Source organism: Zalophus californianus, chromosome 17 (genome assembly GCF_009762305.2).
Source record: "Zalophus californianus isolate mZalCal1 chromosome 17, mZalCal1.pri.v2, whole genome shotgun sequence".
Classification (NCBI taxonomy): domain Eukaryota; kingdom Metazoa; phylum Chordata; class Mammalia; order Carnivora; family Otariidae; genus Zalophus; species Zalophus californianus.
This window is the reverse complement of record NC_045611.1, coordinates 36,680,908-36,706,776: the sequence shown is the minus strand read 5'-3', so window position 1 is coordinate 36,706,776 and position 25,869 is coordinate 36,680,908. Positions and strand designations below refer to the sequence as shown.

Sequence of the window (25,869 nt, the reverse complement as noted above, 5' to 3'; positions counted from 1 at the left end):
AGTAGAACAGATCAACGAAACTAGGAGCTGGTTCTTTGAAAGAATTAACAAGATTGATAAACCCCTGGCAAGACTGATCAAAAAGAAAAGAGAAATGACCCAAATCAACAAAATCATGAATGAAAGAGGAGAGATCACAAGCAACACCAAGAAATACAAACAATTATAAGAACATATTATGAGCAACTCTATGCCAGCAAATTAGATAACCTGGAAGAAATGGGTGCATTCCTAGAGATGTATCAACTACCAAAATTGAACCAGGAAGAAATAGAAAACCTGAACAGACCTATAACCACTAAGGAAATTGAAACAGTCATCAAAAATCTCCCAAGAAACAAAAGCCCAGGGCCAGATGGCTTCCCAGGGGAATTCTATCAGACATTTCAAGAACAATTAATACCTATTCTCCTGAAACTGTTCCAAAAAATAGAAATGGAAGGGAAACTTCCAAACTCATTTTATGAGGCCAGCATTACCTTGATCCCAAAACCAGACAAAGACCCCATCAAAAAAGAGAATTACAGACCAATATCCTTGATGAACATGGATGCAAAAATTCTCACCAAAATACTAGCCAATAGGATCCAACAGTACATTAAAAGGATTATTCACCACGACCAAGTGGGATTTATTCCTGGGCTGCAAGGCTGGTTCAACATCCGCAAATCAATCAACGTGATACAATACATTAACAAAAGAAAGAACAAGAATCATATGATCCTCTCAATAGATGCAGAAAAAGCATTTGACAAAGTACAACATCCTTTCTTGATCAAAACTCTTCAGAGTATAGGGATAGAGGGTACATACCTCAATATCATAAAAGCCATCTATGAAAAACCTACAGCGAATATCATTCTCAATGGGGAAAGGCTGAGAGCTTTTCCCCTAAGGTCAGGAACGCGGCAGGGATGTCCACTCTCACCACTGCTATTCAACATAGTATTAGAAGTCCTAGCCACAGCAATCAGACAACAAAAAGAAATCAAAGGCATCCAAATCGGCAAAGAGGAAGTCAAACTCTCACTCTTTGCAGATGATATGATACTGTATGTGGAAAACCCAAAAGACTCCACCCCAAAACTGCTAGAACTCATACAGGAATTCAGTAAAGTAGCAGGATATAAAATCAATGCACAGAAATCAGTGGCATTCCTATACACCAACAACAAGACAGAAGAGAGACAAATCAAGGAGTCGATCCCATTTACAATTGCACCCAAAACCATTAGATACCTAGGAATAAATCTAACCAAAGAGGCAAAGGATCTGTACTCAGAAAACTATAAAATACTCAGGAAAGAAATTGAAGAAGACACAAAGAAATGGAAAAACGTTCCATGCTCATGGACTGGGAGAATCAACATTGTGAAGATGTCAATGCTACCTAGAGCAATCTACACATTCAATGCAATCCCCATCAAAATACCATCCACTTTTCTCAAAGAAATGGAACAAATAATCCTAAAATTTGTATGGAACCAGAAGAGACCCAGAATAGCCAGAGGAATACTGAAAAAGAAAAGCAAAGCTGGCGGCATCACAATTCCGGACTTCCAGCTCTATTACAAAGCTGTCATCATCAAGACAGTATGGTACTGGCACAAAAACAGACACATAGATCAATGGAACAGAATCGAGAGCCCAGAAATGGACCCTCAACTCTATGGTCAACTTATTTTTGACAAAGCAAGAACGAATGTCCAATGGAAAAAAGACAGTCTGTTCAACAAATGGTGTTGGGAAAATTGGACAGCCACATGCAGAAGAATGAAACTGGACCATTTCCTTACACCACACACAAAAATAGACTCCAAATGGTTGAAAGACCTAAACGTGAGACAGGAGTCCATCCAAATCCTAAAGGAGAACACAGGTAGCAACCTTTTCGACCTTAGCCGCAGCAACTTCTTCCTAGAAACATCGCCAAAGGCACGGGAAGCCAGGGCAAAAATGAACTATTGGGATTTCATCAAGATAAAAGGTTCTGCACAGCAAAAGAAACAGTCCACAAAACCAAAAGACAACCGACAGAATGGGAGAAAATATTTGCAAATGACATATCAGATAAAGGGCTAGTATCCAAAATCTATAAAGAACTTATCAAACTCAACACCCAAAGAACAAATAATCCAATCGAGAAATGGGCAGAAGACATGAACAGACATTTCTCCAAAGAAGACATCCAAATGGCCAACAGGCACATGAAAAAGTGCTCAACATCGCTCGGCATCAGGGAAATCCAAATCAAAACCTCAATGAGATACCACCTCACACCCATCAGAATGGCTAAAATTAACAAGTCAGGGAACGACAGATGTTGGCGGGGATGTGGAGAAAGGGGAACCCTCCTACACTGTTGGTGGGAATGCAAGCTGGTGCAACCACTCTGGAAAACAGTATGGAGGTTCCTCAAACAGTTGAAATTAGAGCTACCGTTCAATCCAGCAATTGCACTACTGGGTATTTACCCCAAAGATACAAATGTAGGGACCCGAAGGGGTACGTGTACCCCAATGTTTATAGCAGCAATGTCCACCATAGCCAAACTGTGGAAAGAGCCAAGATGCCCATCGACAGATGAATGGATAAAGAAGATGTGGTATATATACACAATGGAATATTATGCAGCCATCAAAAGGAATGAGATCTTGCCATTTGCAATGACGTGGATGGAACTGGAGGCTGTTATGCTGAGTGAAATAAGTCAATCAGAGAAAGACATGTATCACATGACCTCACTGATATGAGGAATTCTTAATCTCAGGAAAGAAACTGAGTGTTACTGGAGTGGTTGGGGGTGGGAGGGATGGGGTGGCTGGGTGATAGACATTGGGGAGGGTATGTGCTACGGTGAGCGCTGTGAATTGTGCAAGACTGTTGAATCACAGATCTGTACTTCTGAAACAAATAACGCAACATATTTTAAAAAAAAAGAAAAAGAAGAAGATAACAGGAGAGGAAGAAAAGGGGAGTATGTCAGAGGGGGAGACGAACCATGAGAGATGATGGACTCTGAAAAACAAACTGAGGGTTCTAGAGGGGAGGGGGTAGGGGGATGGGTTAGCCTGGTGATGGGTATTGAGGAGGGCACATTCTGCATGGAGCACTGGGTGTTATGAACAAACAATGAATCATGGAACACTGCACCAAAAACTAATGATGTAATATATGGTGATTAACATAACAATAAAAAATTTAAAAAAAAAAGGTAAAATAAATGTCCTTACTTACCTGAATAATACACTCCATAAGATATTCTTGAGCCAAAGCATCCCTGCAATTCACAACTTGCTCCAATATGCCAGTCAAAACAATCTAAAAGAAAAAGGTAAGAATTAAAACATTATTTTTAAATCCTAAGCCACTCCTCTAAAAACATATTTAAGCTATTAATTTGAGAATCTTATTTTAGATTTTTCCAACCCATACTCACTTTTTAAATTAAACTTTAACATTTCACAGAAGAATTTCTAAATAAAAATTTAATTCTGGACTTCTACTAAATAAGTCATTTAGGATGAAGTTTATCAATTTTTTTTTATGATTTGTGCCTTTTGTGTCCTAAGAAATCTTTGTCTAATCCAACATTATAAAGATTTACTTTGTATTTTCTTCTAAAAGTTTTATAGTTTTAGGTTTTATATTTAGGCCTCTGATCCATTTTTTGAGTTTTTCTATATGGTATGAGAATGGGTCATAGTTCAAGGATCTTGTTTGCACACAGATGTTCAATTGTTCCAGAAACATTTGTTGAAAAGGTTACTATTACACTTTTATCAAAAGTAACTTATTATATATGGTGAGCCTATTCTGGACTATCCTTTCCAGGGCTGAACAAATCTAGCTCAATGTCTGCTTTTGTAAATCACTTCCATATTGTCTGTTGTTGCTTTCCACTACAAGCGCAGAGTTTAGTAGTTGCAGACAACATGGCTCACAAAATCAAACAATCTTTACATTTGGTCCTTTATAGAAAAAGTCTGTCAATCTCTGCTTTATTCCTCCCACTGATTTATGTGTTTATCTCCTCCACCAATATCACATTTTTTTTCTTTAAATTTTATTATTATGTTAATCACCATACATTACATCATTAGTTTTTGATGTAGTGTTCCATGATTCATTTTTTGTGCATAACACCCAGTGCTCCATGCAGAACGTGCCCTCTTTAATACCCATCACCAGGCTGACCCATCCCCCCACCTCCCTCCCCTCTAGAACCCTCAGTTTGTTTTTCAGAGTCTATCATCTCTCAGTCTCTCATGGTTCGTCTCCCCCTCCAATTTAACCCCCTTCATTCTTCCCCTCCTGCTATCTTTTTTTTCTTAACATATATTGCATTATTTGTTTCAGAGGTACAGATCTGTGATTCAACAGGCTTGCACAAATCACAGCACTCACCATAGCACATACCCTCCCCAATATCTACCACCCAATCACCCCATCCCTCCCACCCCACCCCCACTCCAGCAACCCTCAGTTTGTTTCCTGAGATTAAGAATTCCTCGTATCAGTGAGGCCATATGATACATGTCTTTCTCTGACTGACTTCCAATATCACATTCTTAATGCAGCTTTAGAGTCAATCTCAATTTAAGAAAAATTAGTATTTTAATATTGAGTCTTCCAATCCACAAACTGAAAATATATCTTTCAATTTACTTGTCTTTAATTTTAAAGTGGTTTTCAATGTAACATTATTTAATACAAATACTTTAATTGAAAAAATCAGACTTCAATTTCTATCTCATAAGAAAAGGTGACAAGTAAAAAGGATATACACCTGTTTGTAACGTTCCACATTTACACCTTCCAATTGACTGAGGCGCACCAAATTTGTTCCCACTAAAATTCTCAGTTCTTGTCTTTCTCGTTCTCTTTTTTCTCTATCTCGGCTATGTCCCTGATGCTGCATTCGCACCCACAGCTTGTTCATCTCTGCAAAGTTAAGTAGTACAAAGTCCATAGAATCACTGATATCGCCAGTTGTTTCTTCACTGCAAAGAGAGAGTTGAAAAAAAATCTTTATATACACTATTTACACTATAGGACCATCTTACTGTCATCGTTCTCCTTTGTGCGTTTCCTTCTTCTCTCTTTAATACATCAATGTTTTATAGAAGAAACTTTCAACTTCACTGGCTTAGTGTTCAATTTCAAGGGAAATAGACTCAAGAGAAAAAAAATACCAGGGAGAGGACACAGTACAAGTGTAAAGGAACAAAAAACTTTCCCTCATTCCCTACCCTAGGTCAACTTGTTCTCACGGCAACTCCATTAATTCAAAAAGCCTTAAAAAAATGATACTTATAATGTACTGCTAACTATGTAATTTTTAAAAAAGATTCTATTTGTTTATTTACTTATTTGAGAGAGAGCGAGCGAGCACATGTATGAGTGCACAAGCAGTGGGGAGGGGCTGAGGGAGAGGGACAGGGACAAGCACACTCGCGCTGAGCAGGGAGTCCGATGCGGGACTCAATCCCAGGACCCTGGGATCATGACCTGAGCCAAAGGCAGATGCTTAACCTACTGAGCTACTCAGGCACCCTAACTATATCCTTTTACTGTTGAACATTTTACGTTTTCAACTGAAATATAAGCTTTGTGAGGGAAGAGACCATGTATTTCCTGCTTATTTTTCATCTCCTAGGATAGAGAACATAGTCTTCAAAATTTTTTAATGATTGCCTAATTAAATGCTCAAAATTGAGTCAAATCATAATAAAACAAATAACCTCACCATCTTCTCTGTAACATTGTTAAGTTTTTACCTTTTCTATACCATTTAACTTTATCACATGCATGGTAAATTTTTATACTTTTTTCTCTTAAAAAGGAACTGATACAGATATACTAAAAACTACTGAGAACTGTACACCTCAGAAGTAAATGAATAAATGAACTTAAACAAGGAGTGCCTGACTGGCTCAGTCAGTAGGACATGTGACTCTTGATCTTGGGGTCCTGGGATCAAGCCCATGTTGGATGTACAAATTACTTAAAAAAACAATTTTTTTAATAAGTAAATAAACTTAAAAGGAATTAAGTTCCTCAATCTAGGAAATCTGCACATAAATAGTTCACCTAATTGGTTGCAGACCACAGCTGGCTGACCACCTACCCCTATGTGGAATTTAAGTGCAATGGACATGGATACTAGACACTAGTCACACAAGAGACAGGGCTCTCACTGAAAGGTTTTTGTTTCTTCTGTTTTGACGTTAGTATGTAATTTGTATATGAGATAATTTAAATCACTTATATCCAGGGTATCTGGCAGTCCATAAATGACAAAAACTGGTAAGACATTCAAGAAACAACACGAAAATTAGCTAGTTCATAGAATAAGTTAAGCATATGTCAGTATTTCATCACAAATATAACTTCAAAATATAATACATTTAAAAAGTCCCATCTTCGAAGAATACTTAATGTAATGGAAAAGTGCTCTCGTAAAATTACATTTAATGAAAAAAGCAGGTTCTAATAAATAATCCATAGACATAATTTTTATAAGAGTACATTTTGCATCATACCACACATGCTGAAGGAAATCTCTACATGAAATGCTACATGTACTGCCTGTGGGTGGGAGAAATATTGGTATTTGTTTTTTTTCTATACACTTTTCTATACTTCTTATATATTCTACAACAAAAAAGTTTAACAACTAAATCAAAAAAGAAAATCACTTACTCTGTTGGCTCTCCTTCATCAGGCAAGATGTTTCTGGTACACTGAAGAAGATAGTTCCGAAGAAATAAACCTCTCAAGGGATGCTGCACACCACGACACATTTCTACCAAATCTTTCAAAATATCTTTCCTGGACTGAGGAAATGACTTGACATATACAACTCCAACTGTGATCAACAGGTAACTAGGGGAATTATAAGGAAACATTTGAATAATATATTCATAAATAAATAAAATACTCAAGTCAACAATTTGTCTAAACATACTCAATCCAAACATATTAAGCAAGACAGAGACCAGGTTTTTCTTCTGCACAATGAAAAAATATCTAATTTAATATTTAACCACTCACTGACCCTCCCCCAATCTACACATATATTCACATACAAACTACATACACATATATTTAGACATATAAAAATACATGTGTACATATAAGTATACAAATATGTACACACATACATACATAAGTATCATTATCACCTTTAAACATACTAGTAAGAGAATGTCATATTAATTTTTCTAGTAGTCAAGACATTAAACAAAATAGTATGTCTACTTTTTCTATTTCCCAAATTCCTCAATTATCCATATAGAAAGTAAAATTAATTATACCTCAAAACTTAAAAACCCAGAATACCCACCAAAATGTTAATTTCAATTTGTTAAGAAATTAAATAACCTTAATATTGGTTTTTAAAAATCAAAGTGGAAAATGCAGATATAAAAGCCCTCAGATTCTCAATTACTTACAGCCTTGGGATAATGTTTCCAGCATACTGTACAAGTTCATAGAGATCTGCCACTTTTCTTCCTTTAGCAAATTCATCTGTCAGGTAGACTTCCAAGTAGTGTAGTTCATCAGAAATAGCCATATCTTTTAATTATGATTAAGGACTCAAATAAATCTAAGCCAACCTAAGGAATACTCTGGAACTTGCTGGAGTCATTAAACTATTGGGCAGATATCTTAAACGTTAGTCCTTTAAGAGAACATGTTTAAATGAAGACAGAACTTCAGTTGGGCTTTCCTTATTTTAAAACAAGGGTTTTTATTCACTTATATGTAGAATTTAAGAAACAAAACAAATGAGCAAAGAGGGAAAAAAAGAGAGACAGACAAACCAGGAAAGAAAGAGACTCTTGGGCGCCTGGGTGGCTCAGTTGGTTAAGCGACTGCCTTTGGCTCAGGTCATGATCCTGGAGTCCCAGGATCGAGTCCCACATCCGGCTCCCTGCTCGGCAGGGAGTTTGCTTCTCCCTCTGACCCTATCCCCTCTGATGTGCTCTCTCTCATTCTCTCTCTCAAATAAATAAATAAAATCTTTAAAAAAAAAAAAAAGAAAGAAAGAAAGAGACTCTTAACTACAGAGAACAAATTGATGGTTACCAGAGGGGAGGTGGGTGGGGGAATGGATTATATAGGTGATGGGGATTAAGGAGGGCTGTGATGAACACCAGGTGATTCTAATAAAAACTTAAATAAATGAAATAAAATAAAATGCTAAAAAAAACAAAATAAGAGTTTTTAAAGATGTCTGGTAAAGCAAAGCAGTAAAAATAAGAATTGTCCATCAGTCTACTAGAGGTTTTGAAATGGCAAATCTTTGAATTCATTTTCATTTCAGAGTCCTGCATGACAAAATCTAAGCATTAAAGAACCAATGGCCTAATAGCCTCAATATCCTTCATGAAGGGAATAAAAATTGAAATATAGCAACGAAGAAGTTTAAGCATAGAAAGAGGGTTTCTGATATTAAGTTTTTTCTTTTTCTCACAAAATTTACATGAGGGAGTACTATTTGGTTAAGACAAAGAAAAATAATGTAATGCCAGAAAAACTTAGTAAGAAAAAAACAAAATATGGCCTTATCAAGAAAAAAGTATGATCAAAATGGTCTTCAACATTCAAAAGATACAAAGTTCATAGTAGCTCTTTGGTGATAACATAGAAGTCCGGAGTTCACCAAGCATATTAGAAGCATGTTTCAGAGCATCCATAAGCTTGTTTTTGTCCTACAGAAATACCAAGCGAATTGATGGGAATGTTTAATTTAAATAAACATTTAACTTGGATTTGTTACACAGTATATAGCACTTAAATTATTTTAATCACATAACAATCAGGTTTAGTTTCATCTTGCCTTCTCTCTACTGAAATAAAAAGATTCATGGTTCCTCACCTGTACTGCAAAGCTTAGCAAGTCTTATTTAACTAGGACTATAAACTTCCTGGCATAACTCTAATCTTTCCAACCCCTACTGAGTATAAAAGTAGCTCCATTAATTCACATTTATCTGCAAGCAAGAGAGCTGGCATATTAATTCTTTTAAAGTAAGCTACTATCCTGACAATGGCTCTGTCATAAAGACAGAGATGTCTGAAATGACCATCCCTTAAGTATGCTTTCCTCCTCACAATGCCCATGTGTCCCACTCAACACATATATGCAGACAATGCCTTTAAATACAGGAAACAATACTCATACTCAGAAAGAGACAGAAGCAAGCAATAATCAAGCTCCATACCCACCCATTTTCTCCATTCCAAGATATTTTTTTTTGCAAGGAAAAAATACAATACATATAAATGGTTAAAACAGCATTTAGAAATTGTGAGACACTTTACAAAGGTAAGATATCATCATCAGAGAAACTTGTAACTTGAAGTACCAGCCTATTTGGTTCCATTTCTTAAATTTTAATGCAGAGAATTTATAGTTTCTAAATAGATTACTTCCTACCCTGTCTTTCGGAATATGAAAACACAGAAATTGGTGTAAGTATAATTTTTAAGCCGATTGCTGCAAAAAATATATATCTATTCAGGATGGAAACAAAAGACTTGTTCAAGATAGAAAAAAGATGAATAATCCAAAATGAAAGCATTTAAATACACTCGTTCAACAAATATTTATTAAGCACCCATTATATGTCAAGTACTCCTCAGGTTTGAGGTAAGAACCAGTGAGACTAGTAACTAAGGTCAGATATTGGTATGGTGATAGAAGGTAGGGTCTCTTGTCCTCGGGAAGCTTCCATTCTGATAGGGAAGACAATCCCAAATCATAAATGTAAGTGCAAGTAAACAGAACTCTCTGCTGGAATTGTTCCATGCAGTGCTTGAGGGAGGTGAGATGGAAGATGTATGCCAGAAGACACTGAAGATTACATTCAGCAGAAGCAGTGGTACTATACAAACTTACAAAACATACAGACTGCAATTTTGCCTCCCATACTGACATTCTTACCAGGCATCTCTTCATCTGGAATGACTGGACCTTCACAGCCTGTATGGCTTCATCCAAGAGCTTTTCCTGCTCATCCTGAGGTGACTGCTGTGTTGTAGGCTGAAAAATAAATACTTCATTAATGTCTCATTAGCACTCTCTTCTAAAAAATCTGTTATTTCTCTAGTTCTAGCCATAGCCCTTTTCCAAGGCTTTCATAAAAGCCTCATTCCAGTTCTAGATCTCAAACCCATTTATCTATTTTTGACAACTTATGATGGGTATAGTCAGACCCAAATCTCTAAAAGCCTCTTTTTCTCCTCTATACTACTTTTCATCTGCATTTTAGTCTAGTCTTAGATCAAGAAACCAGTTTATCAAACAATGACCTTCTCAGGCAATATGTCACAAGACACCAAAGAACTTAGAAATAAAATAGCTGAAATTATTATTAGTGACTGATAGTAGAAGACCATAAAGAGTACTCTCAAGTACCTACCTTATCATTTCAAATAGAAAAATCTACAGCTATAATGGACAAAATATATCTAGATACTCTTCCCTTTGTTATCAACAAAACCCTGCTTACAAAATTAATTAGACCTACTGGTCAAACAGAATTAACCACTCCATCCTTCACGTGTATAAACACTGTGTTTACACCTCTACTGCAGTATGCATTATATTGTAATTATAAATAATGGCCATTTTGATGTCCTCGGGACCCAACACATTGCCTGACACATGTTCACTGTCGAACGAATGAGCTTGTTTTAGAATGTTTAGGCATTTAATAAAAAATGGCTAAAGAATCAACAGATGGCGGTGCCTGGGTGGCTCAATCAGTTAAGTATCTACCTTTAGTTCAGGTCATGACCTCAGGGATCGAGCCCCGCATCAGGCTCCCTGCTCAGCAGGGAGTCTGCTTCTCTCTGTCCCTCTCCCCACTCATTCTCTTTCGCTCTCAAATAAATAAATAAAATCTTAAAAAAAAATCAACAGACGAATGGCTAAGTTGTGTTATACACATATATATAAATACATATACTGGAATATTATTCAATCATAAAAAGGAACAAAGTGATATATGTGACATGAATGAAATTAAAAACATTATGCTAAGTGAAGGAAGCCAGACACAAAAGACCATGTATTGTATGAGTCCATATGAAATATCCAGAACAGGCAAATTATCCATAGAAACAGAAAGTAGACTTGTGGTTACCAGAAGAGAGAGTGGGCAAATAACTACTTAATAAGTACAGGTTTTCCTTTGGAATTGATAAAAATGTTTTGGAACTGGACAGAAATGGTGGTTGTATAACACTGCAAATGTATTAAATGCCACTGAATTGTTCACTTTAAAATGGTTAATCTTGGGGCAACTGGGTGGCTCAGACGGTTGAGCAGCCAGCTCTTGATTTCAGTTCAGGTCATGATATCAGGGTCCCAGGATCAAGCCCTGAGTTGGGCTCCATGCTCAGTGGGGAGTCTGCTTGAAGATTCTCTCTTCCCCTCTGCCCTCCCAATATTCTCTACCCCCTCTAAAATAAATAAATAAATCTTTAAAAAATAAAATAAAATGGCTAATCTTACGTTATATGAATTTCAACTTAAAAAAATGTTTAAAAGTAAAATGCCTCTTATACAATGAGATGGAAAGGAGGAAGGCAAAGACATATAAACATAAAAGTTAAGTCTGGGGCGCCTGGGTGGCTCAGTTGGTTAAACAACTGCCTTCGGCTCAGGTCATGATCCTGGAGTCCCGGGATCGAGTCCCACATCGGGCTCCCTGCTCAGCAGGGAGTCTGCTTCTGCCTCTGACCCTCTTCCCTCTCGTGCTCTCTATCTCTCATTCTCTCTCTCTCAAATAAATAAATAAAATCTTAAAAAAAAAAAGTTAAGTCTGGTCTGTTCTATTATCTAAAACAATGAAAACAGCACTGAATTTGAGATTAACAAAAACCACATAAAACCCATTTTTTAATTAGAATCATTTACAAAAATGGAAAACTTCTTTTTGGTCTAATTTTGGAAAGAGAAAAAAATTAATAATACGAAATGCCAAGCGTCTCTTTTTTTCCTATAGCAAATCTAGTAACCTGTGCTTCCCTATGACCACGCTTCTTCACAAACATATACAAATTTCAAAGAAAAAGTTATGACTTTTAAACTAAACTTAAAGCGAACCTTAATTTATACAGCAGAACTATCAGTGTAAAATGTTGGTTTCAGAGGTAAAGACAACACCAGCATCTGAGGATTCTGACTTAATGAAATTCACTACCCATCCTGGGCTAGTCCTCTGAGAACTTCAGTGACACCAAGCTATGGTTTAGGGTTTTTTTGGCTCTTTATCTCTAGATGCAATAGATTTAACAATTATTAGAATCAATGGATTTCATTAAGTTCAGATGACCAACTTAGAGATAAATATTGATACATCAGGAAATTTTTATAATTACTTTATTGTGGTAAAATATATATAACATATAATTTGACATTTTAACCATTTTTTAATTTTTATTTTTTTAAAGATTTTTATTTATTTGACAAAGAGAGAGGGAACACAAGCAGGGGGAGTGGGAGAGGGAGAAGCAGGCTTCCCGCCCAGCAGGGAGTCTGATGCAGGGCTCAATCCCAGGACCCTGGAATCATGACCTGAGCCGAAGGCAGACGCTTAACGACTGAGTCACCCAGGTGCCCCATTTTAACCATTTTTAAATGTGCAGTTCAGTGACATTAAGTACATTCACATTGTTGTACGGTCATCACCACCATCCATCTCCAAGTATTCTTTCATCGTTCCCAAAGGAAACTCTATACCCATAAAACAATAACCCCCCATTGTCTACTGCTACCCCAGGCAACTTTCTCTGAGTCTGTCTCTATGAGTCTTACTTCTCTAGGTACCTCATATAAGTAGAATCATACTCTTTTGTATCTGGCCATTTCAACTTAGCATAATGTCTTCAAGGTTCATCCATGTTGTAGCATTTGTCAAAATTTCCCTTTTTTTAAGGCTGAATAATATTCCATCATATCTATATACCATATTTTGTTTATCTATTCTTCTATTGATGGGATACTTGGGTTGCTTCCACCTTTTGGCTATTGTGTATAATAACATTAATACAGCAAATAAAACTGTGGTTACAAAGAGACTACAGAGACCCTGGGTGGCTCAGTTGGTTAAGCATCTGCCTTCAGCTCAGGTCATGATCCCAGGATCCTGGGATCGAGTCCCCCCCCAACATCAGGCTCCTTGCTCAGGGGGGAGCCTACTTCTCCCTCTGCCTACAGCTCCCCCTGCTTGTGCTCACGTGTTCTCTCTCTCTCTCTCTCTCTGGCAAATAAATAAGTAAAATCTAAAAAACAAACAAAAAAAAGAGACTACAAACAATTCTAAAAATATCTGTATAGAATCCAATAGATTCAGTGATCTATAAACAAAACTTTAGCAGAATTCTATTTTGTATCAACTGGGTTTAAAATAGAACCAAATACACTATATAGAAAATTACAGACTTATTATAAGGTAGGCTACAAATGAAGAACTAAAGCTATAATAAAGAAATGTATTTTTATCTTTTTATTTATTTGACAGAGAGAGCACAAGCAGAGGGAGAGAGAGGGAGAAGCAGGCTCCCTGCTGAGCAAGGAGCCCGCTGTGGGAGTCGATCCCAGGACCCTGGGATCATGACCCAGGCCGAAGGCAGCCGCTTAACCGACTGAGCCACCCAGGCGTCCCTAAAGAAATGTATTTTTAGATATTACTCCCAAGACAATGTAGTTATATAAATGTAGCCATCATGTGGCTATTCTAAGGGAGTGTCTTGATGTACTTCCTGGAAGTGTCACATAGAGCAAAAACAGTAAGAACTGTTACGAGCATGCTCTCAATTAACACAAGCCAGGTAATCAATGTCTCCTCACTTGTGGAAATAGTTCTCCATTTCCAAATGACTTTGTACTTAGCAGTTACATGGATGAGAGAAAAATGGAAACACTAAAGAATCAAGATCAAATTAACATTTGTAACTAGGCTCACTTTAGCTTGAGACCTAGGACAAACTCCTAAATCTATATAATTGTAAGGTTCACAGAAAGTGATCCATCATGGACAGATCACTTATAAAACTACTCTCCATTCCAACAATGTGCATTCGTTTCCTCTTCTATTAAACAGGGACAATAAGAGTACTTATATTACTATTATGAGGAGTAAATGAAATGACACAGAGCTCAGAACATGCCTAGCACTTAGTAACACTTTATAAGTATTACCATTATTATGCCCCCTCAGATATAAGCAATTATCTCCACCCATCCTAGCAACTTATTTGATCCATCTCTTCACTGATATGCTGCAGATGTAATCTAACAACACAATGTAAATCAACTATAAAACAAAAATAACCAATCTCACAAAGACACAGAACTTAAATCAACTATAAAACAAAAATAACCAATCTCACAAAGACACAGAACTTCATCACATTTAATGAAAGTACTATTTTTAAAATTATAAGCCACAAAATTACAATTGAAGTCGGGAGCATTATGGATGATGAGGGCTTGGGAACATATAATTTGAACACTAAACTGGCTCCAACTTCATTTACCAATACATTTCCCCAGGAATTCTATGCTGGTATTCACTTCTCCCAGCTTCATCTATTGGCAACACTTTTTCTTCTCCACCTGGAGAAACTTTTTCTTTTTTAAATTTTATTTATTTATTTGAGAGAGCGAGTGAGTGGGCACACACAAGCAGGGGTAGGGGAAGAGGGAGAAGCAGACTCCCCAATGAGCAGGGAGCCCAACTCAAGAGTGCAATCCCAGGACCCCCAGATCATGACCTGAGCCAAAGGCAGATGCTTAACCAACGGAGCCACCCAGGTACCCTTCCACCTGCAGAATTTCTGCTTATCTTCCTCCCTGTATCAGTTCACATGTTACTTTCTGTAGTCTTTTTCAAGCCCCCTGCGCAGAACTTTCTCCCTCCATGACCCCACAACGCTGAGTTGACAGTGCTAATAAAGCAATCCTCAGACTGTATTACATTAAGTTCCACAAGCATATCTCCCCCTTAGACTCTTAAGCTATTTGACAGCAAGGACTATGTTTGTTTCTAGTGCCCAGCAGTCCATGACATTAGAAGGCATACAAGATGCTTGATGAATTGAATTGGATCCCAGAATTTTAGGACTGGGAAGAGCCAAAGAAGCAAAAATAAAGAAAATCTAAAAAACAAAAAAACTTTTGGATGCAAAAGTGAGACTCAAGACTGAATGACTTGTCCAAGTCATAGAAACAGGGACTGTGACAAGACTGATACCCAAGTTTCCTTTCTCAAAAATGTTCATGAGGACAAGACTGTGCGTCCTGCTCATTGCTCCAAACTGGTTCATCCAGCACAGAACTAAGATGTATAGCAGATCCTCAACTAAGTGCTTTCCATATAAAACACTGTAAATATCAATTCATAAATGCAGAGAAACAGACAAACCCTAGTTAAATTTTTACTGTCCTTGTATCACTTCCCAATAGTAAAAATTCTGAGAAATAAACAAAATCATCCTGTATGGCAATACAGCATATGAAAGTAGTACATGTCAAACATTTAATCCTACATTTAATCCTAATCCTGGCATTAACACATCTAAAGTGAAGCCTGTTTCCAGGCTTACAGATTTATAGAAACCTGTCTACATGAAGTGAATAATGAATTAAAATTGCCATACAGTACACCAACATTCAAAAACATTATTTATACACTGCAGACTATGTCAAAAGCTAATGAAATGCAAGTGACAACTTGCCTTTGTGAAAACTAGGCACATGGATTCACATTTTGAGGAAGTTCAAGTTTACAGGCCAACAGCCACACCGCGATTTGCTGCCATCACGAAGAGGCACTAACAAGAACGAAGGCCTACTTCCAGCAAATAAAATACTTGGATTTCATCAATGGGGAGACATGTAAGAGAGCCAGGGTGTCCAATGAACAAATATTAAAGGAAACAAAAAGTATCGTTTCTCTCTATCAGAATTAATGGATATCAGATAGCATGAGTCCTTCCAGGAAATTCACGTAAGCGAGTCCCTAGAATTCGCTGACAAACACCGCAGTGGAAGGGGTCTATGAGGCCGAAAAAGACCAGGGTACCATTTGGACCCTCCAGTAGGTATTTCTTGCACAAGAAAAGGGTGTGGGGCCAATAGAGCACTATCAGGCACAAAGGTGGAAACGCACGCCAGCGAGAGAGCAACCTCTGGGCGGGTCCCGACGCCACCCCGAGTCTCAGGCCCTTCGCACGCCCCCGACCCAGCCTGACTCTCAGACTCGTCCCCTCAAGGCTCGGTGGTGGCCGACTCCACTCAGAGGCGGCGGCAGGCCTTCACGGACTTCAGAGCCTACAGGCCTAACGCCCCCTCAGAAAGGCCATCCCATTCCTGGGCAACCGCCGCGATCAGGAGCCACCGCCCACCCCGATCTCGGATCAGCCCGCCTGCGGCCTTCCCCGGCCTGTCCTCATCCCGCAGGCCAAGCCCGGCTGGTCTTAGCCCTGATCGGGCTCCCGGGCACCAACTCCGCCCGCAAGGCTCCAGGGCGGAGGGAGAGCGCAGGGCTTGGGAGGAGGGTCGGCCCGGGGCCCGCCGCCCCTCAACACTCACCATGGCGACTCTCCTAAGCCTGCAGCAAGCAGCAGCACCCACCCGGCGCGGAGCCTCGCGCGATCAGGTGACGCTGCGGCCTCTTCAAACCCCGCCCTCTTTAGCCCCGCCCTCAGACCCCCGCAGGCGGCTCCTCGATTGGCCCGCTTCTAGGAACTCAAGTCTCGCGTGTTTATTGGCTCTTGCCACTTATCGGTGGACTGAAGGACCTGGGTGCCAGCCAGTCTCTCCACAGTGTGTGAGAGGGTAGAAAGGTGCAGGGTAGCAGGGTATCTCTTGGTGGCAGGAAGGAGCCAGCAGGAAGTAAAGGCATCGTTTGAGGAATTTGTCAAGACGGGAGAAAAGGAAGGAAGGGGAGCCGCTGGTCCAAGTTCACCGGCCCAGGAGTGTGCAGTGGTGGTGCGCATGAGCAAAAGGAAAACTAGGCTTGATTTGTGGAGCGAGCGCGACTTCTCGTCCCAGCCAATCCAGATGCAGCAGAGGGGTGGGGCCTGGCCCTCACTGGCGGACGCGGCGTTTGCGCGCGGGTTTCGTCGCGTTGCAGCGGTTCGCGCGAGCAGTTCTCCGCGCCATGGAGTCTGGGCTGGTCCGACGTTTAGCGGCGCGTTTGGGTATCGCCGAGCCAGATGTGCTGAGGTGGGTCTGGCGGCGTACACCTCAGCGGCCTTGGACTCTCCTCAGGCGAGGCCCGCGTGTAGGGCGGCGGCGCCGAGTGAGAGGGGGACGCTGGAGCCGGGTGGCATTAGGCCCTATCTCAAGAACTTCCCAGCAGTGGGCTTATATGAACTGGCAAGACGGGGCGATTGTAGACGTCCTTGGGAACAACTGGCTCTGTGGGATGCACGGTGGTGGGACGGGGAAAGTCGATCTTTGATCGTTCCGCAGATACTTATTGAGGGTCTGTTTACAGCGGTGAACGACACAGGCGGGGTACAGACCTCCTTGGAGGTCACTGTGACGGCGAGAACTAGGAGGAAAACGAAAAGATGGTGTGCCGAATCGAGGGCGGGAGGAGCACAGAGCGCGCCCTGGCGGCTGCTTTTCATTAAAAATAACATCCTAGATAATATGTTAACTAGAATTTAAATAAAAATTAGAAAAAAAAATTCTTAGAAAGGCCTCGGAGGGCTGCCACTTGTGCGGAGACCCGATTGATAGAACGTGCCGGCCATGGGAAGATGTGGGAAGAGCCGTCCAAGCTGAGACAACAGCTTGTGCATAAGCCCTTTGCATAATCCAGGGTTAGAAATAAAGCTATTGTGGCTGAAATGTGAAGAGCAAGACTAGGCCCAATGGCTTGCTGCTCAGTTAAGTGAGGGAAGGGAATGAAAGCACTTGTTGAAAGAGTTGAAGTAAGATCTCCTGAACTCCGTAATCGTTTAGAACAGCCGTTTTCAAAATGTGGTTCCTGGACCAGCAACATCACTATCGTCTTGGCACTCGTTAAAAATGCAAATTCTTGGGTCCCACTTCAGGCCTACTGATCAGAAACTCTGAGGATAGGACCCAGCAATCTTTTTACACAAGCCCCAAGGTGATTGTCTTATACATTAAAGTTTGGTACCACTGATTTCAAGGAAGGGGTAAAAAGAAAGAACCCTGGTGTAACTGCCAGTGTCTCTGATAGTTCATGTTTATCCCAGGAATGGAACGATGAAAGCAGGTGTTTTTTGTTTCAAGAAATTGAACTTAACTTTTGCTCAAAAGTACTTGAGCACAGTGGAGTCTGAAGTCAGGGCTGGTTCTGTCTTAGAAAACATTGTCCCACAACCCCAAAGGATGTGCCTTTCATTCCCACCCCCACATAAACTTGCATAGGAGTTAGGGCCAGAATGAAATCCACCCTGCTGTATTCATTGTTTACCAAAGTGTTGAACAAACTTCTGGAAAAGAGTTTTAATGAGCATGTTGCCCTTGTAACCAGGAAAGCAGAGGAGTACTTGCGACTGTCCCAGGTGAACTGTAATGGCCTATCTGCACATACCACAGAAACCAGCAATGCAGTCATGTGCCTGGACCTTGCAGCTTCCTGTATGAAGTGCCCCTTGGACAGAGTAAGTAGGTCACATTGAATGTCTAAATAATCCTCTACAACATTGAAACTTAATTGTACATTTTAATTTCTGGTTGGACTAGACTCAAAACTCTTGTGTTTTAGAATTTTCCTGGCTATTGTCATCTATGATTATTCTAGATGAACTTTAAAATCATTTTTGTTGAGTTGCAGAAAACTCCCTTTACTATCTAGTTTCCCTGGCCACCTCTTTCTTTACTCAAGACCATCTTTTATGCCACTGCTAGCATCCTCCTGAAGTGCATGCTTTAAAAGCAATGTGTGTTTTTCTTCTGGTATCACAGTGGTTGAGAGCACAAGCTAGGAGTCAGGAAGAGTTCGATGTTGAGACCAGATTTCAATACCACCAGTTACTAGTTCTGTGAGCTTTGTTTTCTCATTCATAAAGTGGGGATAAGAATATCCATTTCACTAGATTGTGAGGATTAAACCATATACTATATGTAACACACTTAACATTACATATCACGTAATGATATGATGGCATTAAAAACACCATTAGCTCCCAATGGGTTGGCTCCCCATTACTGTCAAATTCTCCAGCTTCTCTTGAACACTAACCTCAAGCTACACTATTTGCTTAACAGACCATTCACTTTAATGATTTACAGCTTTGTAAATGCATTTTTTTTTACCTGCATTTCTTTTCTGACAAGCTTCTATTTGTCTTACATGACTCTGCCTTGCTGTTATATCCTTTATAAAGCCTCCTTGACTCTCCCAGGCAGTGTTGCTTTCCCTCAGTTGTTGATCCTCCTGTTTCCCAGTTTCCCTCTCTCCCTTTCCCCTCCACACACTCATCCTTCCCACCTCCACTCCCACTACTTCCCTCCTTCCTTTTCCCAGTGAATTGCACATTGGCATTTTCCTTGAAAAACAGATGACCATGTATGTGTCTCCTGTGTTTTTATTCACAGCTTGGCTGTAGTAACACTTGTTTTTTAAATTATCTGTGCTTATGCATGACTGTCTAGTGTGAGCCCCTTGAGAACAGTGCTCAACTCTGCCTGACATGATTACTGACTTTTGACTAAATGAAGCTAAACATTTAGATAGAGCCACTTGCCACAGAATTAATTAATTTTGAAAGGTTGACTTACTAAACAAGTGTTTAAGGGCACCAATATATAGAATGATTATGATTATAATTTTTATGATTAGTGTATTTTTTTCTTTCAAAGGCTTATTTAATTAAACTTTCTGGTTTGAACAAGAAGATGTATCAGAGCTGTCTTAAATCTTTTGAGTGTTTACTGGGCCTGAAATCAAATATTGGAATAAGAGACCTAGCTGTACAGTTTAGCTGTACAGAAGCAGTGAACATGGCTTCAAAGATATTGCAAAGGTATGAAGCATAAAAAACCTTAATTGAAAATCTATACTGATACATAAAGCAGAATTATCTAATGTCCTGTTTTCAGTCTTAAAAAATAACTAATATGGTAAGGTGACATAATGCATTATCTTATACATTTAAATAGCTTACAAATTCTGATTTACATTTTCAGTCTCTTTGAAATAATATTTTTTAACAAATAATTCTGCAAACACTGCTTTCCGTTAGCTATGAATCCAGTCTTCCACAAACACAGCAGTTGGATCTCGACTTATCCAGGCCACTTTTCACCACTGCTGCATTACTGTCAGCATGCAAGTAAGTGTGCCTTTTAACCTTGAGAAAAGTCCACAATTTACAGATAGATTTCTCATTCCCAAAGAGGGCTTCTAATTACAGTTTATTTCAACTCAGAGCATGTTTTCCCATATAAATAATATTAGAAATAGTGGCCAAGTGACCAGATTCTGTTTATCCCACAATATAGCTGACAATTTGGAACCCCCATTGCCAGAAGTCTACTTGCCAAATGGCATCTGTATATATAAGCAGGGTATTCTGTTTTCAGGGTCCACCTTTTTTGGGTTTTTTTTTTTTTTTTAAGTTTTTTATTTTCTTTAGTAATCTATACACCCAACGTAAGGCTCGAACTCACAACCCCGAGATCAAGAGTCACATGCTCTTCATCTGAGCCAGCCAGGCACCCCCAGGCTCCACCTTTTTTAAGTGATGAAATCTGTCATTGAAACTGGTTTGTGATTTTTCCAGTCATATATTTTTTTAAAGTACTGACTGCAACTGTTTTTCAAATAATTTACAAAACACCAATGATAAATGTTTACATCTGGATCTTAAAATTTGGGGTTATCTTTGTGCATACCGAAATGTTACCTTGGAATTATTAATCATTGTTATTTTTTTCTAAAGTTGTCTTGTTTTATCTTGCTGGAAAATTCCTTAATAAAATAAAAGGTAGGGGTGCCTGGGAGGCTCAGAGAGTTAAGCATCTGCCTTCAGCTCAGGTCATGATTCCAGTGTCCTGGGATTGAGCCCCACATCCGGCTCCCTACTCCGCAGGGAGCCTGCTTCTCCCTCTCCCACTGCTTGCCGCTCTCCCCTGCTTGTGCTCTCTCTCTGTCAAATAAATAAAATCTCTAAAAAAGAAAATGTAGTTGGCCCTTAAAGACTGGGTTTATTACTACCCAGCCCCTAATTTTGGTTGTTTAGCTCTGTTAGCCACATACTTAGGAGCGATTAATTAGCATTCATAGAAAATGTCCCTTTGATTCAACAAAGGTATGTGTATATAGAGAGGGAGTATGGCTGCTACTGGAAGAAACAATATTGACAAGTAACCCCACTTTTGAAACCAAATTACACTGAGCAAAGAAAGGTTTGACTTGATCTATTATCCTAAATAAACAGTCTGTTTTGTATGTTTCATTAGTTGTTGTGGAGTGGTAATAAGTAGGAGGGATTTTGGGGAGGGGAAAGTGGTTTACATTCCTGTAGTATAAATGTAAGCATGATGGGTTAAAGTGAGCTGAATATTTAAAAAGGCTATGATTGTCATTCAGCAAATCAGTAACATCTGAGATTCACTAAGAATTCTTTGAGGCATGAAGCACTAGAGCTTCAAGAGAAATGTCTTCTATGCGCTCCTTTTATTACATAGCAGATCTCATGTATATTTTGACTCAGTCCAATAAACAACTAAATAAATAGCTTTAACAGACAAGTTTACATAGTTATAGCTAATAATATATGTTTGGAATAAAGGGAAAACTAAACAGTTGGGAACTCTTCATAAAGCTTGGGTGGAAAGGAAATAAGTTAATAATTTGGTTGGCCAGAGAAGATAACTATATGGGTCTTAAAAACACTAATTTGTCAAATTCTTTTGTAGGATTCTAAAGCTAAAGGTGGATAAAAATAAAATGGTAGCTACATCTGGTGTAAAAAAAGCCATATTTGATCGACTGTGTAAACAATTAGAGAAGATTGGGCAGCAGGCTGATAGTGAGTATTCATTCCATATTTCAAGAATGTGTCATTTGAAAATGTAAGCCAACTGGTAAAAGTCTTAATATTTTCAAACTTGTAAAATGGCTGCTTTCTGAATTCTGTATTTAATGTAAGACCAGGTAAGTTTTTAGTGAGAAATTTTTTTGTTTTGCAAATAAAGTAGCTTAACCTTTAAAACACCTGTGACCATGTGACTCCATGCCTGAAAAAATAGATTCTCTGTTAACATGCTCCAGTGTTAAATGCCTGCCTCCATATACATAAACTAGAATAGAAAAAATAATCTTAAGTCTGACAAGAGAAACCAAGGAAGAGAAGGGTAAGATCGTTTGCCTTCTCCTTCTCCTTGTATTTGGTCAGTCAAGGTGTCTAATTTTTTTTTTTTTGGTGATCCAAAATAAGCCCAACTACTAAAATTGAGAATAGAAGAAAATTTAGCCCTGATGACACATGTTTTTTTCCTCAAGGAGAGGCTGGAGATTCAGCTGTTCCACCACAGAAGAAAAAGAAGACAATGGCTGAACCTCTAGCAAAGGGTAAGGCATACTAACACTGGACAAACTTTGAAATTAGTGCAATGGGATTAGGTGTACAGTGGGTTTCATGCAGTGACTAGTCCTGTGCTACTTGCCTGACAAGAGTCAAGTTTTAAATAAATCAAGACAATCATTTGATAAGACCAGTTTTCCAAGCAGTCATTTACAGAAGTTAAGAGAAATACTATGTAAGTAAGAACACATTTAAAGCCAGACTGCTTAGGTTCAAATCCTACTTTACCACCCACTGGCTCCATAACTTTAGGAAAGTCACTTAATTTCTGTAAGCCTCAATTTCCTAATCTATAAAGTTGTGATTAATATTAGCACCCACTTCATAGAATCGTGGTGAGGGTTGAATGAGATGATGCTATTGAAGTGATTGGTACAGTGCCTTGAAGCACAGGATAAGTGCTTGATAAATGCTAACTACTTACAGGACGCTGTGGAGTGCTTGGAGTATAAGAGCAAAAAACTGATGTGTTAGCTGCTGTTTCCACTTTTCATTTCAGCATGATAGTCCCTATTTTTAATTAACTAATTAGATCCTTCAAACAAGTTTACTTATTTGTCAGTATAAGAATTTTGAAACACTTTTGAAAATTTTCTCTTAACAGAAACAGAGAAGGTAGTAGAAAGCTCACATAAACTGCAAAAAGATGAAGATCTGACACAGGATTATGAAGAATGGAAAAGGAAAATTTTGGAAAATGCTGCCAAAGCACAAAAGGCTACAACAGAGTGATTTCAGCTTCTAGACTACCTTGGGTTGCAAACCAACAGTACATCTGCCACCTCAATGAAGATGTGAGAGCTTTGGAATTTTGTTTGAACTTTTATAACAAGGATCCTAAGACTGTTGCCTTAATGGCAAAGAAGCGAGCACTGCGGTTGAGCTCTTGGCAGCAGGCTGGCTGGTGACATGGGCAACAAATTCATTAGGTCAGGCACAGTGCCTGGTTGGCATGGCCTTGGCTCCCCACAGGTATGCATTCCTACAAAATGGAATTGGAGCCATTTTGCTCTTTCGTTTTAAGCAAAAGATAGTTTCCTGTCCTATCCAGAATATAAAATTCAGGCTAAATGGAGTCTTAAGGATTTTACTTGGGTTTTTGTGTAAGTTTCTTGGTCTGACTAAATCAATATATGGTACAGCCTAAGTTAATAAATGTTATTTTTTATATGCATTCAGGTTGCCCTTGTCATCATTTTGGGGGAGTCATTGCTATGCCAAAAACTGTCTACTCTAGTAGAAAAAAGCCATATGCTGAACCATACTGTTCACCAGACCACAAACTCACTCTAGAATCAGACTTTCTGGGTTTAAGACCCTGCTCAACCACTTACTACTTGTCACACCTTGAGCAAATTAATAAACTTCTTTATGCTTCATGTAAAAGTAGGACTAAATGGTGTCTACTTCATAGAATAATTTGGAGGTACGACTGAGCTGATACATGTAAAACATTTAGCACAGTACCTGTTACTTAGCAAATGTTAGAATATAGAGAGAAATTCACATATACATGTCTCACGTAATGAATTACACACTAGCAGCATATTAAAAAGTCGGACTGAGGGTTATTTTCTTTGAAATCCACATGCTGAAGAATGTAATCTTATTAAATACTCCTTATTTTAAAACTATAGGAAAGGGCCTTTGTGGAAGATAAGTTGATAGGGGCTCTGAGGCATCATGCCAGGCATGATTTTAACTAAAATTAAGAATACAAGGGCGAGCGCTGTGAATTGTGTAAGACTGTTGAATCACAGATCTGTAATTCTGAAACAAATAACGCAACATATTTTAAGAAAAAAGAAAAAGAAGAAGATAGCAGGAGAGGAAGAATGAAGGGGAGTAAGTCAGAGGGGGAGATGAACCAGGAGAGATGATGGACTCTGAAAAACAAACTGAGGGTTCTAGAGGGGAGGGGGTGGGGGGGATGGGTTAGCCTGGTGATGGGTATTAAAGAGGGCACATTCTGCATGGAGCACTGGGTGTTATGAACAAACAATGAATCATGGAACACTACACCAAAACAAATTATGTAATATATGGTGATTAACATAACAATAAAAAATTAAAAAAAAAAAATACAAGGGCGCCTGGGTGGCTCAGTCGTTAAGCGTCTGCCTTCGGCTCAGGTCTTGATCCCAGAGTCCTGGGATCAAGTCCCACATTGGGCTCCCCGCTCAGCGGGGAGCCTGCTTCTCCCTCTGCCTGTCTCTCTCTCTCTCTTATGAATAAATAAATAAAATCTTTAAAAAAAAATAAAAAAAATTAAGAATACATGGTCTAATTAAATATTTCCATAAAGAATGTGATAAAGAGACTACACCCAAATTTTAAAAACCTTCAGAATGGTATCAGTAATACTAGTGGTTGTATTTTGTCTGCTATAAGTAAGGCATAATACCTGCTGCATAGGCCTGGAGTGCTAAAAGAGTGATTTCTCTTCTTCCCTTGCCCTTTTTAATTCTAGATACTTAGCAGCTAAGGCGAAAGAAATACCACAATCAAATGATCCAAACAAGCTTAATATCCAGCAAGCCCTATGGTAGAGGGGAATGAACATGAGCTTTGAAAGCAATTACAGTGCATTTAAATTCTGACTCTGACACTTCTACCCTATGGAAATTTCAAAACTTTAAAGGGCCTCAGTTTCCTCATTTATAAAATAGAGATATTTTCTACCTTGTGAGGATTAAAGGTTATATTTCTAAAGTACGTGGCACTTAGAAGGCATTCACTAAACAGTAGCTCTTGTTATTACTTTGATCTAAAATGGATGAGTGAGTTTTCTCATTTATTTTTTTATTAAGATTTTATTTATTCAAGAGTGCAAGTGGTGGGGTGGAGGATGGCAGGGGGAGGAGCTGAGGGAGAGGGACAAGCAGACTTTGTGGATCCCTGCATGGGACCGGGTTAAATCCCACAACCCCAAGATCACGACCTGAGCTAAATCAAGAGTCAGACAACCAACTGAGCCACCCAGGTGCCCCTTTTCCTCACTTATTTTAAGAAAGTGTATAATTTTTTTATTTGGTGCCAGGATTTAGATTTCTGGCTTTGGGCCAAAGCAATCTACTCATTACCAAGTAAAATTAGGCACATTCACTTTTTTTTTTAATTGTAAAATGCACCTAACATAAAATTGGCCATCTTAACCATTTTTAAGTGTACAGTTCAGTAGTGTTAAGTACATTCATATTGTTATGCAACCAGTCTCTGGAGCTCTTTCATCTTGCATAGCTGACTGCAGCCATTAAACAACTCTCTCTA

The 25,869-nt window shown here is 38.8% G+C and overlaps 2 protein-coding genes across 6 annotated transcripts in view; one reads left to right on the top strand and one right to left on the bottom strand.

Moving 5' to 3' along the window:
• VPS35 (VPS35 retromer complex component) overlaps nucleotides 1–16,750 on the bottom strand; it is a 32,138-nt gene extending 15,388 nt beyond the window's left edge. For 2 of the 3 annotated variants that reach the window (XM_027618643.1, XM_027618646.1), the window contains exons 1-7: nucleotides 16,616–16,750; nucleotides 9,956–10,054; nucleotides 8,624–8,720; nucleotides 7,458–7,581; nucleotides 6,706–6,888; nucleotides 4,790–5,003; nucleotides 3,238–3,321 (exon numbers count right to left, since the gene is read on the bottom strand). In XM_027618643.1, the coding sequence (XP_027474444.1) occupies nucleotides 3,238–3,321; nucleotides 4,790–5,003; nucleotides 6,706–6,888; nucleotides 7,458–7,581; nucleotides 8,624–8,720; nucleotides 9,956–10,054; nucleotides 16,616–16,618 (804 nt within the window). In that variant the 5' untranslated portion in view covers nucleotides 16,619–16,750. Of the gene's footprint in view, nucleotides 1–3,237; nucleotides 3,322–4,789; nucleotides 5,004–6,705; nucleotides 6,889–7,457; nucleotides 7,582–8,623; nucleotides 8,721–9,237; nucleotides 9,245–9,955; nucleotides 10,055–16,615 lie in introns of those variants that run through there. The other variant, XM_027618645.2, reaches the window with a different exon arrangement.
• A 47-nt stretch (nucleotides 16,751–16,797) lies between these two features.
• Nucleotides 16,798–23,773, top strand: ORC6 (origin recognition complex subunit 6). 3 transcript variants are annotated; one of them, XM_027618648.2, is made up of 7 exons: nucleotides 16,801–17,251; nucleotides 18,540–18,669; nucleotides 19,871–20,034; nucleotides 20,254–20,343; nucleotides 21,932–22,044; nucleotides 22,518–22,586; nucleotides 23,204–23,773. In XM_027618648.2, exons 1-7 carry the CDS (start codon nucleotides 17,187–17,189, stop codon nucleotides 23,329–23,331), a joined length of 759 nt encoding a protein of 252 aa, XP_027474449.1. In that variant the 5' UTR covers nucleotides 16,801–17,186; the 3' UTR covers nucleotides 23,332–23,773. The 3 variants fall into 3 exon arrangements, with proteins under 3 accessions (XP_027474450.1, XP_027474449.1, XP_027474448.1); XM_027618649.2 differs by lacking the exon at nucleotides 20,254–20,343 and having other exon boundaries at nucleotides 16,798–17,251; XM_027618647.1 differs by lacking the exon at nucleotides 16,801–17,251 and having other exon boundaries at nucleotides 18,448–18,669.
• The last annotated feature ends 2,096 nt before the right edge of the window (nucleotides 23,774–25,869 follow it).